At 46.4% G+C, this 15,223-nt stretch overlaps 2 protein-coding genes across 4 annotated transcripts in view; one reads left to right on the top strand and one right to left on the bottom strand.

Annotated features, from left to right (window-relative positions):
- NFIA (nuclear factor I A) overlaps positions 1-15,223 on the top strand; it is a 672,115-nt gene that overhangs the window by 179,704 nt on the left and 477,188 nt on the right. Inside the window, exon 1 of one of the 3 annotated variants that reach the window (XM_073593844.1) lies at positions 9,304-9,436. The exons of the other annotated variants lie outside the window; for them this stretch is intronic. Coding sequence (XP_073449945.1) covers positions 9,434-9,436 — 3 coding nt within the window. The 5' untranslated portion in view covers positions 9,304-9,433. Of the gene's footprint in view, positions 1-9,303; positions 9,437-15,223 lie in introns of those variants that run through there. 3 annotated transcript variants of the gene reach the window in all.
- On the bottom strand, positions 1,134-1,597 carry LOC141102588 (nucleoside diphosphate kinase A1-like). Its single transcript, XM_073591491.1, has one exon. It carries the CDS (start codon positions 1,566-1,568, stop codon positions 1,134-1,136), a length of 435 nt encoding a protein of 144 aa, XP_073447592.1. The 5' UTR covers positions 1,569-1,597.

The following is a 15,223-nucleotide window of genomic DNA, read 5'->3' as shown; positions in this document are numbered from 1 at the left end:
GCCACCCATTTACAGTGACTTGGTAGAGCAGCGGGTGCCGGGCATTCAGGACGCGGTCCTGACACCTACTGAATACCCGTTTTTTTTTTGTTTTTTTTTAAATAGCTAAATGGGGATTTTCTATTTAAATATTGGCCACCTGAATGGGTCACTACCGCCCGCTGAATGTGGCAGGGGATAGCATTTTTGCTGCAGCTGTGAAGCAAAGTGTCGTGGCCATAGCATGTGTAAGACCCCAAACGATTCAATTGCATAGGCGTGCGCACAGGGTGTGCCAGGGGTGCCTGGGCACACCCTAATTATTGTGCAGATTCCCCCTGTTTAAACCCCAGATATTTCGTCAAAGCTCCCTAACGGGGCTCCTAAAAATATTGCAAAAAAAAATAAAATAAAATAGTAAAAATATAATAAAAATAAAAACTACTGACACCAATCTCTGCCCAACTGATACCATCCACTGATCTACTGACACCGTCAGTATATATACACATGCATGCGTTTGAGCTTTGAGGCGCACACCCTAATGCAATAGGCTGCGCACACCTATGTCAAAGTGGTTGTAAACCCCTACCTATACCCAGTTAAGTGACTGGCCGCAGGTGATACAAGGAGATTAAACAAATACTCCTACATAAGTTGTACCTGTTTATCTGCAGTGTTCTCTCCTCTACATCTGCTCAAAGTCCAGAATGTATACAGCTTATCTGAGCTTTCAGAAAAAAGGGGGGCAGAGAGCTCAGTGAGAAGAGCTCTGAGAGCTGATTGGAGTGAAGAGACACACCCCCACCCCCCCTCCACACAGCACACAAGAACAGAGCTGAGGCTGTCAATCAGCTGGAAATCCTTCCCCGTCACCAATTTTCTCTTGATGTCAGGAAAACTGGTCAGAAGTGATTCATGCTGATAGCAGAGGAACGAAGCAGCAGAGAGAAATTACACTTAGTGCTTTTTTAAAAAAATTTTAAGGATTTATTGGAATAAAAGTGCTGTGATTTCACTCTGAACTGCCAGAACATGAGAAGGTAGAGAGGCAATTGCTGGTTATTAATACTTTGAGGAGCAGTTACCGGACAACTGGGTGACCAGCGGAGGGCAGCTCAGTTCTCGTACCGCCACTGATAGGCACAGTCGTATTAAACCTGTTCATCGTCTTTGAACCACAAGGCATTTGGTTTCTCTACACTTTCCACTGAGTCACTGCCGGGACAAATGTTCCTTCCAACCTGTATGCAGAAGTCTCCCTTGATAGTACTGGGCTTGGAGTCAACTGGGTTGGTCTCTCCCAGCATGATGCGGCCAGTCTTCACCACATTCAAACCCTTCAAACCCTGCCTGACCATGGCAACCACGGGGCCAGAGTTCATGTAGTCCACCAGTGCATTGTGGAAGGAACGGTCCTTCAGGTCAATGTAGTGCTGTTGAAGGTGCTCTTTACTGACTTGCTGACACTCCATAGCCACCAACTGGAAGCCCTTCTGCTCGAAGCGTTTGATGATATCTCCGATGAGTCCTCTCTGGACATCATCTGGCTTGATGGCAATGAAGGTGCATTCCTTGTTGGCGGCCATCCCTGCTCACTTCAACCCGGGGAAACTGGAAAAGAAAGAAGCCACACTTTGTGCTTTTCATTTGCAACACACTATAAAGGGATATGCTTTGTTCATATTTCATGTCTGAGATTTACAATCGCTTTAACTTTTAGGGAACCTTTCACATGGGCTTTCCGATCAGGTCTGCCTGTCCGTTTTTCAGGTCGAACCTCATTGGACTTTGCAGTCTCCTCTATGGAGCTGCGGATGTCTGCTGACGCCCGCCGCCAATCCGATCCTGCACGCAAAAGCCAGACGGATGGTGGTCCTATTTTCCATCCGATTTCCCCATAGAAGAGAGCGGGACTGTGTCTGCTCTGTACAGTGAGCAGACACAGACCTGTCACCTGCCTGCTCAGTGGGGATCAGTGGAGCGATCCCCCCGCTGAGCAAGCGGAATCTGCAAGATGGAGGCGCCCGTGTGAAAGGGGCCTTTGGTGGGCGGTCAGAAGGTGGTAAAACCACTGGCTCAACCACATCTTTTTGCCCCCCCCCCCCCCCATTTGAAAGAGTACTTATTGACACAGATGTATTTTCCCCCATGCCGAATATAAGTAACAATCTCACTTTGCAGAATGGACAACACAGGAGGTGACCACCGTCCAAGGAGGTATGGTATGTAGGCACTTATGGGGGGCCGATGGTTTTGCCTATTGGATTTGAGCTCGGGAGGAGAGTTGGGGGGGTTCTATATATATATATATATTATGTAAAAAATTACTAGATTGGTGGTGAATTGGAACAACAAAACAGCTGTCAGGTTTGTATTGATGTCTGTGTCCCAGTTTTGGGGGCTGAGTGGCAGATGGCAAAAAAAACTGCCAAAGGTTTTCACCCTCCCCGACTCTATCCAAAATGAACAAAAAAAAAATTTTGGCTTTAGATATACTTGAACTTGTCCTTTAAAGAGGAACTGCAGTCTGCTCACATAATTTGTAATAAAAACATCTTTGCCATTCTGAAGCTTCCCTCCAATCACTTTGCATATTATTTTATATATACTGTGATTCTGTACTTGCCAAATATGCTGCAGAAATCTCCCTCCCACTGAGTCTGGCTGCCGCCATTTTAACTGTGGGCAGCTAAAGCTGCTGCCTGTTCACTTCCTGGATTTACGCAGATACACAGAGGCACACCTCCAGCTCTGCAGCTCTCATTGGACCTCGTATGACTCACCCCCCCTGTCTTCCTGGCAAACTCTCACAAGAGTGGGAGAGAGAGCTGTGCATGATGTCATAAGCCTAGGCTAATGACCAGACAAGAAACAGGAAGTGGGCTGTATAAGGTATTTACTGGCAGAAAAAAAGTGTTTTACTATCCAAAGTTAAAACAACAAGAAGGGCAGAAGATTTAATAGATGGAAAGATGAAAAAATAATTGAAGGTTCACTTTAAGGCCCTGTCTTTTTTTTTTTTTTTTTTTTTTTTACTATCGCTGTTCCATTGCCCCAAAAAGGCCCTAAGCCCTAAGACTATTATATCTTTTCTGGGTCAACAATCTACTTTGTCACTACCTTTAACCACCAAAATACAAAGAGTGACTCTCCCTAGCAGGACCACTAAGACCATCACAGGGATTTTAAAGTCCAGCTATGTTACATTGTTTCATGGTACCCGTGTCTTTTTGCAGCCTCCCACCTTCAACCCACCGCCCTCCTCTCAATCACGTGGGGCTTTACCCTACACATACCTCCCAACATTTTGAGATGGGAATGAGGGACACCTAATAGCAAACCCATGTAGGCATAAGACACGCCCCCTGCCACACCCCCTTAAAGGAGAATTAACCCAAAAAAAAAGGTTAATTAAATCCACAAGGGCTTTTTTTTACCACTACTATTCCTTTATATTGGCTTTTAAAATGTACAAATGCAGCAATTTAGAAATCAGATAAAATGTTTAGCACTGGGAAACACTTTTTGAAAGTAAAAAGTGCATTTTATATACAACTATAGAGATCAGACCAAAATGAGGGACAAATGAGGAGGAAAGAGGGACAGAGGGATTGCTTCAAAACAGGGACAGTCCCTCCAAATCAGGGACAGTCCCTCCAAATCAGGGACAGTTGGGAGCTATGCCTACATACTTTTTGAATTTGGCGCTGCTGCACATGGCACCGCCCACATGGCTGCCTCATCCATTCACACAGATCTATGAATGAAAGACTACAAGACCCATATGCCACCCAGGCACAGGGACCTTCAGTTCTCAATGGAGCACAAGTGCTGTCATGCCCCCACACCCCGCAGTCCACTGATACTTTCTCCCGCCCTGCGAACGAACGCCGGTACCTCTGTACAGTTCTGGGGCTGGAGGGATAGTCTGCAGGAGCCTGATCACGGTTGCAATGCTTTGCAGTGTAAAAATGTAATCCATGCACATTTTTTTCTTTTTGTGATATGGGTGCATTTATTCGTTTTTTAACCCTTCGCTAATCTACAGAGAAAAAAAAAGTTTAAGGCTGGGTTCACACTTTCACTTTGGTTCAAGAACGCTTACAAAATTGCGTGCATTCCCAACTCGCAAGCAAAACGCACTGTTCTTTAGTAGATGCACGAGGTGCCATCAATTCTTGGGCTAGGTTCACTCTTGTACAGGTCAAGAACACTGGCAAAATTGTGCGCATTCCCAACGGCCGGCTCTTTAGCAGACGCATGGGGTGCCATTAATTCTTAATATCATTTGATAATTCTCCCCATGCATCGGCAAAACGCCTGTGCTTTCCCCTAAGCATCATGCGATTCTATGCGCTGTTTCTTGCAAGTACAGCAGCCCATTCAAATAAATGGGCTGCTGTAGCCGTGACGTGCGAACTCATTGCGAATGCAGGCTTAGGCCCCATTCACACCTGTGCGACGTGACGCATTTTTTTCATGCTTTTATTACATGACAGAACAGGGCAGCCTATTCACTCGCTGTCCTATGCTTGATAAATGTGCAAAGTGCAATGCGCACATTTGGGGTGCCATTAGGAAATAATGGCCATTGAAAAAAAATGAATGGCCCTACAAGCGTGTTTTGCCACGCCTTTAGCGTATTTCCAAAGCGCGGACAGAAACGTGCATTTCAGCTCAAATTTTCAGAAGGCCTAGGTGTGAGTGCGCCTTTATGGTTCCTCCAAACGTGTGTAGCGGTCCTGCCTTTTGTTGCGGTAAAAGGCGCACATTGCAAAACCGCGCAAGGCCCAAAAAAGGTGATGAAGCTACTTTGGCGCGTTTGTCACGCATACAAAAGCCCATTCAAGTAAATGTATGTGCTTAAAAAAAGTGATGCGTCGCGCAGGTGCAAATGCGGCCTTAGGGTATATTTATTTTTAACCCCTCCTTAACCTGCAAAAAAAAAAAAAAAAAAAGGTGCAGAAGCTGCTTTGACGCATTTATCATGCATACTAAAGCCCATACAGGTAAATGCATGTGCTAAAAAACAGTGATGCGCCACGCAGCCGCAGTTACGGCCTTAGAGTGCCATTATTTTGAAACCCTTCCTTGCAAATGCAGCCCTAGGGTGCATTTATTTTGAACCCTTCTTTAACCTGCAAAAAAAAAAAGTGCAGAAGCTACCTTGGCGCGTTTGTCAAGCATACGGCACCTATTCAAGTAAATGCATGTGCTAAAAATGCGTTGCTCAGGTGCGATAACGGCCTTAGGGTGCATTTATTTTTAAACCCTTCCTTGCAAATGCGATCATAGGGTGCATTTATTTTTAACCCTTCCTTAAACTGCAACAAAAAAAAAGTGAAAAAGCTACCTTAGCGCGTTTGTCACGCATACGGAAGCCCATTCAAGTAAATGCATGTGCTTAAAAAAAAGTGATATGTTGTGCTGGTGCCATAACAGCATTAGGGTGCATTTATTTTTAACCCTTCCTTGCAAAGGCGATCTTAGAGTGCATTTATTTTTAACCATTCCTTAACCTGCAAAAGAAGCTACTTTGGTGCTTTTGTCATGCAGACGGAAGCCCATTCAAGTAAATGCGTGTTCCAAAAAAAAAAGTGATGCATCGCGCAGGTGCGATTACGGCCTTAGGGTGCATTTATTTTTAACCCTTCCTTACAAATGCAGTCTTATGCCCCGTACACACGGTCGGACATTGATCGGACATTCCGACAACAAAATCCTAGGAGTTTTTCCGACGGATGTTGGCTCAAACTTGTCTTGCATACACACGGTCACACAAAGTTGTCGGAAAATCCGATCGTTCTGAACGCGGTGACGTAAAACACGTACGTCGGGACTATAAACGGGGCAGTGGCCAATAGCTTTCATCTCTTTATTTATTCTGAGCATGCGTGGCACTTTGTCCGTCGGATTTGTGTACACACGATCGGAATTTCCGACAACGGATTTTGTTGTCGGAAAATTTTATCTCCTGCTCTCCAACTTTGTGTGTCGGAAAATCCGATGGAAAATGTCCGATGGAGCCCACACACGGTCGGAATTTCCGACAACACGCTCCGATCGGACATTTTCCATCGGAAAATCCGACCGTGTGTACGGGGCATTAGGGTGCGTTTATTTTTAAACTCTTCCTTGCAAATGCGGTCTTAGGGTGCATTAATTTTTTAACCCTTCCTTGCAAATGTGGTCTTAAGGTGCATTTATTTTTAACCCTTCCTTAATCTGCAAAAAAAAAAAGTGCAGAAGCTACTTTGGTGCGCTTCTGTCATGCACACGGAAGCCCATTCAAACAAATGCATGTGCTAAAAAAAAAGAAGTGATGCGTCGTGCAGGTGCGATTACGGCCTTAGAGTGCATTTATTTTTAACCCTTCCTTGCAAATGCGGTCTAATGCCCCGTACACACGGTCGGACATTGATCGGACATTCCGACAACAAAATCCTAGGATTTTTTCCGACGGATGTTGGCTCAAACTTGTCTTGCATACACACGGTCACACAAAGTTGTCGGAAAATCCGATCGTTCTGAACGCGGTGACGTAAAACACGTACGTCGGGACTATAAATGGGGCAGTAGCCAATAGCTTTCATCTCTTTATTTATTCTGAGCATGCGTGGCACTTTGTGTGTCGGATTTGTGTACACACGATCGGAATTTCCGACAACGGATTTTGTTGTCAGAAAATTTTATAGCCTGCTCTCAAACTTTGTGTGTCTGAAAATCCGATGGAAAAAGTCCAATGGAGCCCACACACGGTCGGAGTTTCCGACAACACGCTCCGATCGCATATATTCCGTCGGAAAATCCGACCGTGTGTACGGGGCATAAGGGTGCATTTATTTTTTAACCCTTCCTTGCAAATGCAGCCTTAGGGTGCATTTATTTTTAACCCTTCCTTAACCTGCAAAAAAAAAAAGTGCAGAAGCTACTTTGGTGCTTTTGTCATGCACACGGAAGCCCATTCAAGTAAATGCATGTGCTAAAAAAAAAAAGTGATGCGTCGCGCAGGTGCGATTACGGCCTTAGGGTGCGTTTATTTTTAACCCTTCCTTACAAATATGGCCATAGGGTGCATTTATTTTTAACCCTTCCTTGGAAATGGTGCATTTATTTTTAACCCTTCCCTGCAAATGCAGTCTTAGGGTGCATTTATTTTTAAACCCTTGCTTGCGAATGCGGTCTTAGGGTGCATTTATTTTTAACCCTTCCTTAACCTGCAAAAAAAAAAAAAAATGGTGCAGAAGCTACTTTGGCGTGTTTGTCATGCACATGGAAGCCCATTCAAGTAAATGCATGTGCTAAAAAAAAGTGATGCGTCGCGCAGGTGCGATTATCGCCTTAGGGTGCGTTTATTTTTAAATCCTTCCTTGCGAATGCAGCCATAGGTTGCATTTATTTTTAACCCTTCCTTGCAAATGCGGTCTTAGGGTGCATTTATTTTTAACCCTTCCTTAACCTGCAAAAAAAAAAAGTGCAGAAGCTACTTTGGTGCTTTTGTCATGCACACGGAAGCCCATTCAAGTAAATGCATGTGCTAAAAGTGATGCGTCGCGCAGGTGCGATTACGGCCTTAGGGTGCGTTTATTTTTAACCCTTCCTTGCAAATATGGCCATAGGGTGCATTTATTTTTAACCCTTCCCTGCAAATGCAGTCTTAGGGTGCATTTATATTTAAACCCTTGCTTGCGAATGCGGTCTTAGGGTGCATTTATTTTTAACCCTTCCTTAACCTGCAAAAAAAAAAAAATGGTGCAGAAGCTACTTTGGCGTGTTTGTCATGCACATGGAAGCCCATTCAAGTAAATGCATGTGCTAAAAAAAAGTGATGCGTCGCGCAGGTGCGATTATCGCCTTAGGGTGCGTTTATTTTTAAATCCTTCCTTGCGAATGCAGCCATAGGTTGCATTTATTTTTAACCCTTCCTTGCCAATGCGGTCTTAGGGTGCATTTATTTTAAACCCTTCCTTAACCTGCAAAAAAAAAAAAAAAGTGCAGAAGCTACCTTGGCACGTTTGTCACGCATACGGAAGCCCATTCAAGTAAATGCATGTGCTAAAAAAAAGTGATGCGCCGCGCTGGTGCCATAACGGCATTAGGGTGCATTTATTTTTAACCCTTCCTTAACCTGCAAAAAAAAAAGGTGCAGAAGACACTTTGGCACGTTTGTCACGCACATGGAAGCACATTCAAGTAAATGCATGTGCTAAAAAAAAGTGATGTTTCACGCAGGTGTAATTACGTCCTTAGGGTGCATTTATTTTTAACCCTTCCTTGCAAATGTGGCCTTAGGGTGCATTTATTTTTAAGCCTTCCTTACCTGCAAAAAAAAAAAAGTGCAGAAGCTACTTGTGCGCATTTGTCATGCACATGGAAGCCCATTCAAGTAAATGCATGTGCTAAAAAAAAAGTGATGCGTCGCGCAGGTGCGATTATCGCCTTAGGGTGCATATCTTTTTAAACCCTTCCTTGCGAATGCGGCCATAGGCTGCATTTATTTTTAACCCTTCCTTGCCAATGCGGTCTTAGGGTGCATTTATTTTTAACGCTTCCTTAACCTGCAAAAAAAAAAAAATGTGCAGAAGCTACCCTGGCGCGTTTGTCACGCATACGGAAGCCCATTCAAGTAAATGCATGTGCTAAAAAAAAGTGATGCGCCGCGCTGGTGCCATAATGGCATTAGGGTGCATTTATTTTTAACCCTTCCTTAACCTGCAAAAAAAAAAGGTGCAGAAGACACTTTGGCACGTTTGTCACGCACATGGAAGCACATTCAAGTAAATGCATGTGCTAAAAAAAAGTGATGCGCCACGCTGGTGCCATAACGGCATTAGGGTGCATTTATTTTTGACCCTTCCTTGAAAATGCGGCCTTAGGGTGCATTTATTTTTAACCCTTCCTTAACCTACAGAAGAAAAAAGTTTTAGGTCCACTTTGACCCGCCCAAATCCTGCCTGAGCCCACCTAGAACTGGAATACCAGCTGCACCTGGCGTGTCATTGGCTGTCTTTGGAGAGGAGAAGGGACTGAAGCAATGTCCAGCCTGCAGCTCTAAGCACACTGCACCCCCTCCCTGTGCCTCTGCCCCTCCCTCCCTCCCCGGAGAACCTTGCCCCGGCCTCCCATTGGCTGATCCCTGCAAACTATGCAAATCGCAGCGATTGCGGAAACAGAAGGGAGAGATTGCAACTTGTGCAAAGTGCCCTCCGCCTCCCCTCCCCCCCCTCCTCTATCCTGGATCAGCCGGCCAAAAATAAATGCTAATCCCTCCAAGGCAGAGCAGAGCGCCCCCCACCGGCCACCCGGAGGAAGTGCCTGTGCCCAGCCTTCTCCTCCTCCTTCCGGGCTGCTGCCAACTTTGCAGACTGTTGTAAAAGGTGTGAGAAAAATGAAGCCACCACCGACCCGAGCCATGTAAAGCCCCCCCAGTACCGCACACTTTGCATGCACCATGGTACGTGAATTGCAATTCACTTTTCTCTATTTTTGTATTGTGTATGCATGTTGGTGGGGGCATGCCTGGGGTGGGGTAGGTGGGGTGCAGATGGCTGTGTGTGGTGCAGGGAAGGGTGAGGTGCTGCGGAAGATTCATGCACCAAAAAAAAAAACTCAGGGTGTATTTCCTTTTCTTTTTAGTGCATCTGGAGAATTGCTGAGCTCGGCACATTTTGCAATTGCTCGATCTCGGCCGGGGGGGGGGGAGGAGGGAGGGGAGAAGTGCTGGAGAGGAGAGGAGAGGAGAGGAGAGGGGGAGCAGCAAGCAAAGCAGCAGCAGCATTAGCGCCGCCTCCTTCCCCCGGCCTGGGGAGGATGAGTCTAGACCGTGCGCTTTAAGCCAATCCGCTTCCGGGACGCGCGTGAAGGATGGGGAATGTGGCCAATCAGGCCCTGGGGTACAGAGTGAGGGGGCGCGGCTCAAGTCTAGACGGAGCTGAGCGAAAGTTGCGCTTTGGCCAATCCAGTTCCGGGACGCGCTTGACGGATGGGTGTGAAGGCCAATCAGGGTTGGCAGAGGCTGTGCTGTGTCTTTTCGCAGCCAGACTTCGCATGAAGTTTGCTGGGAATGTGCGGAGCTAGGGGGGGCCCCTTCCTGCGGCCTGAGACGTGCAAGTCATCTCTGACCAGTGCAGATATGCACAGTGCAAAGAGAATGCATTAGGCCCCATTCACATTTAGCATTTTCACAAATGCGCTTTTTTTTTTTTCCGCACAACGCACATAGGTCACCCGGTTTAATTTTGTAGGCCACCCTACGCGCGGCAAAGTAGCTTGTGTAGCTTTTACATTTTTTTTTGCAAATCGCCCCCCCCCCCCACCATGTTTGTTGCATGTTTTTGCGCGCGTCTGCGTTCCACATTCAAGGAATGGCACTGCAAACGCGACACTGCGTTTCGTAAAGTGAAAAAAAATGTTACCAGAACACCAAGGATTCCCTTCGAAAGGGTCCAAAAGTTTTATTCCGTGGTCACATGATAAATATACAGCAACATTTCGTAAAGTTTCGTAAAAAAAGGCGCACAAAAAAAAACACATGATTTTTGCATGTGTTTATAAATTGCTATGGTGCAAATGTTGCCTTAGACTAGCTTCATATATACGGTTGCGGTTTTGCACAGGGAATGGCAGCCTATTTCTTTAAATGGGCTGCCGTGTCCCGTGAAAACGCAGGAAAGAAGTCCCTGCACTTCCTTGGAAATCACAGCCCGGATTACAGCACGGTTCGGGTGCGATTTCCAGTGCAGGCGGCGTGCCATTAGGATTAAAGGCACACGCCCGCAAGTCCCACTTTTTTTTTCTGTACGGGAGGTTGCAGCTGCAGGTTTTTGTGCGGTCCCGCAGCGGCGCCACTCCCACAGGTGTGAACCTAGCCTTAGGGCTCTTAAACGCAGGTGTTAGGCCTGGTTCACGTCTATGCGTTTTCTTTGGTGCTTTTTGCAGAAACACACTGCAGTCCATTTGACACGGTTTCCTATGGGACACGTTCACATCTATGCTTTTTTTTCAGCCGCTGCGTTTTTGGAAAAGGGTCAGGTGACTTGTCCAGAACCCGTGTTCAAAAACGCAAAACGCACCGCAAAAAAAGCACCGCAGAAACAGATCAAAAGCAAACTGCATAGGTGTGAACCAGGCCGAAACAAAACGGCGAGTTTAGATTGGAACAGCGTTAGGCTCGATTCACATCCTATGCATGTTGCTTTTGAGCCTTTTTGCACTGCTTTTTGATGCTTTTTTTGCCGCGATTTGTGTTTTTATGCTTTTTTTAAAATGTGGAAAATTTGTTATAGGGCAGATTTAAAAAAACGCAAATCGCGGTAAAAAAACACACTATATGCTTTTCTGCAGCTTCTCCATAGAAGTCTATTGAACCGAAAAAAGCAACGTTTGGCATTTAAAAAAAGCCCCTGACCCTTTCCAAAAAAATGCAGAGGCACAAAAATGCATTGATGTGAACGTGTTCCATAGGAACCCATGTTAACAAATGTCCTGCTTTTCTGAAAAAAGCATGAAAAAACGTATTGATGTGAATGGAGTCTTATGCCCCGTACACACGGTCGGACTATCGTCTACAAAAGTCCGACAGCCTGTCCGACAGACTTTCGACAGACTTTTGTCGGACTTTTGGCGGACTTGCGGCAGACTTTCTTACGAACGGACTTGCCTACACACGATCACACAAAAGTCCGACGGATTCGTACGTGATGACATACACCGGACTAAAATAAGGCCCCTTTCACACGGGACGGATCCGTGTTGATCCGCCCCGTTTTTATCCGCTGCTCAGCGGGGATCGCTCCGCTTTCCCCAGCTGAGCAGGCAGATGACAGGGCGGGACCCGCACACTGTGCAGGGACCGCCCTGTCAGATCTCCGCTCTCCCCTATGGGGGATCGGAGGAACACGGACCGTCTGTCCGTGTTCCTCCGATCCGCTCTGCAGACGGATAGAAAAATAGGATTTTCTTCCGTCCGCAGAATCGGACGAGAGCGGAGGCGGACAACATCGGGTGTCAGCGGATGTACATCCGCTGACACCCGCTATCCCATAGGGATGCATGTATGTCCGTATTTCATCCAAAAACGGATGGATGAAATACAGACATACGGTCCGCACGTGTGAAAGGGGCCTAAGGAAGTTGATAGCCAGTAGCCAATAGCTGCCCTAGTGTGGGTTTTTGTCCGTCGGACTAGCACACAGACGAGCGGATTTCTGGGTCCGGCGGAGTTACGACGTAAAGATTTGAAGCATGTTCCAAATCTAAAGTCCATCAGATTTGCGGCTGGAAAAGTCCGCTGAAAGTCCGGGGAAGCCCACACACGATCGGATTGTCAGCCAGCTTTAGTCCGTCAGCCTTTTGTAGACGAAAAGTCCGACCGTGTGTACGCCGCATAAGACCCCTTTCACACTGGAGGCGTTTTTCAGGAGCTTTGGGGCTAAAAATAGTGCCTGTAAAGCGCCTGTAACACACCTCCCCTGCAGACCCAGTGTGAAAGCCAGCGTGCTTTCACACTGGGACGCTGCGCCAGCAGGACGTTAAAAAAGAGTCCTGCAAGCAGCATCTTTGGGGCGATGTATACATTGTTCCTCCACCGCTCCTGCCTATTGAAATGAATGGGCACCGCTGCTGGAGCGCCTGCAAAGCGATTCAGCAGCGGCGCTACACGGGCTCATTAACCCTTTATTCGGCCGCTAGCGGGGGTTAATAGCGATCTGCTAGCGGCTGAATCGAATAGCGCCCCTAAAACGACAGTAAATTGCCGCTAAAACTAGCATCGTTTTACCGTCAATGCCCACCCGCTCCAGTGTGAAAGCAGCCTTACAGTGTTTTTTATTTATTTTGGTGTTGGTGTTTATGAGCATATTCTAGCGCACCGTTCAGATCCGCAAGGCCCCCTTCGCATCTTTACGGTAAAACAGTGTGTCGCGTTTGTGGGGCCATTCATTGTTAATGGCATCCCAAACGTAGCAAGGTAAAAAAAAAAAATGCGCAAAAATGAATGTGGCAAAAGACTACGTGGGCTACTTTGCCGCACGTAGGGCAGCCCATTAAAATGAATGCAAAAAATGCACTTTAGGTCCCATTCACAAGGTGAAATCTAGACTAAGCAAATATTGTCTGATTTCATTTATTATATGTATTCTTCTCGAACCTTGGTGAGCTTTGTGTATTTCTTCTAGATCTGTACAGTAATCCAGTGTGAGACTTTCTGTAATAAAGACCGCTCACTGCTGCTCTCTCTCCTTGTGCAGGAAGACTGGTCTTGTCTCCGCCCCCTCCTGTAGTTTTCTGCAGGCAACCTGTAGTGGGTGGAGCCTTCTGAGCCCCTCCCACAGCTGTGCTCTCGAACAGCACAGTGATGATGCAATGGCATTTGGTGCACACAAATATGGATTTACATCCTTTGTGGATATTGAATACATTTTAAAGTAATACTAAAGCTTTGTTTGTTCCAAAATAACAAACATTTTATACTTACCTGCTCTGTGTAGTGGTTTTGCACACAGCAGCCAGGGTTCTTCTCTTCTCGGGTCCCCCACTGGTGCTCCTGGCCCCTCTCTCCTGCCGGGGGCACTGGGGGCACCCAAGCAGGCACGCTCACAAGCTGCGGCTGTGTGTCCATCAATCCTTGTTGCCCACCTGGCCTCCAAACTGTGGCCCGGGGGCCAGATGCGGCCCTCTGCTTGCCTTTATCTGGCTCTTGGGGCACTATTCCTCCCACTGGTGCCAATGATGGGACACTATTCCTCTCACTGGTGCCAATGATGGGACACTATTCCTCCCACTGGTGCCAATGATGAGACACTATTCCTCCCACTGGTGCCAATGATGGGACACTATTCCTCCCACTTGTGCCAATGGTGGGACACTATTCCTCCCACTGGCATCAATGATGAGACACTATTCCTCCCACTGATACCCATGATGGGACACTATTCCTCCCACTGGTGCCAATGATGGGACACTATTCCTCCCACTTGTGCCAATGGTTGGACACTATTCCTCCCACTGATACCAATGATGGGACACTATTCCTCCCACTGGCACCAATGATGGGACACTATTCCTCCCACTGATACCAATGATGAGACACTATTCCTCCCACTGGTGGCAATTGCAGGACACTATTTCTCCCACTGATACCAATAATGGGACACTATTCCTCCAACTAAAGCCAATGATGGGGCACTGTTCCTCCCACTGAAGCCAATGATGGGGCACTATACCTCTAACAGATCCAAAGGATGGGGCACTATACTGTACCTCCCATTGACCCAAAGGATGGGGCGTTGTTACTGACACTAGGACCTTTTTTACTCTTACTGGCCACAGTCCGGCCCCTCTAAAGTCTGAATGATAGTAAACTGGCCCTTTGTTTAGAAAGTTTGGAGACCCCTGGTGTAGAGAGTAGGAGGACTAAATGTGCAATTGTGAATGAGGACAAATAGAATAGGACTCTGCATGTTGAGCGTAGAAAGGCGTAGGGAAACGAGCAGAAAAACATTCAAGCGCTACACAAACTGTTGGTATATAAATCCTGTATAATAATAACGTAATAATACAAATAATATTAGGGGTTTAGGTGTTATGATACACAACGCAACATTGTATCCTTTACAATGTACAACATTTACCAATACAATGTACAAAGTTTGTCACATCCAGGATCCCAGTGTGGCTGGTCATGATGCAGGGCAGCAGGTAACCTTTCCATATAATTTTGTACAGAGCTCTAAATAATTAATACGCCAAGACAACAACCCATGCAGACCTGCACTATAGCATTGTTCTATTCTGTGCAAAATGTGCTGCGTCAGTGGCCATGGCGTACGGTATATACAGAGCTTGTCTTGGCGTTGCGTGGGTTACATTATCATCCTGTGCTGTGCAATAGGTGAGAACGCTGTGTCTTCAATGGGTCGTCCTGTGAGAAGGAATATTCCACAGTGCATGTACATTAGCGATCGATAGATTCAAATATATAAACTGCCAGTCAGTGCATGCAGTGCTATTTATCATTATGTACTCTCCAGGCTGCAGAGAGGTGCTGCGTCCTTCTGCATGTATATATATATATATATATATTTATGAATGTGTGTGCTATACCTCTTACAGCTCCATACATTAGTGACTTTTAACAGCAGAGAAGGGCCCCAACCCCCCCCCCCCCCCATCCTTCCCTGTAATTAGGAGCCAGCCTCTGATCTTTGCATTCTTCCCCTTGCTATTATAAATCACGCATTAA

The sequence above is a fragment of the Aquarana catesbeiana genome, linkage group LG07 (genome assembly GCF_042186555.1).
Source record: "Aquarana catesbeiana isolate 2022-GZ linkage group LG07, ASM4218655v1, whole genome shotgun sequence".
In the NCBI taxonomy this organism is placed as follows: domain Eukaryota; kingdom Metazoa; phylum Chordata; class Amphibia; order Anura; family Ranidae; genus Aquarana; species Aquarana catesbeiana.
This window is presented reverse-complemented; position numbering and strand designations above follow the sequence as displayed.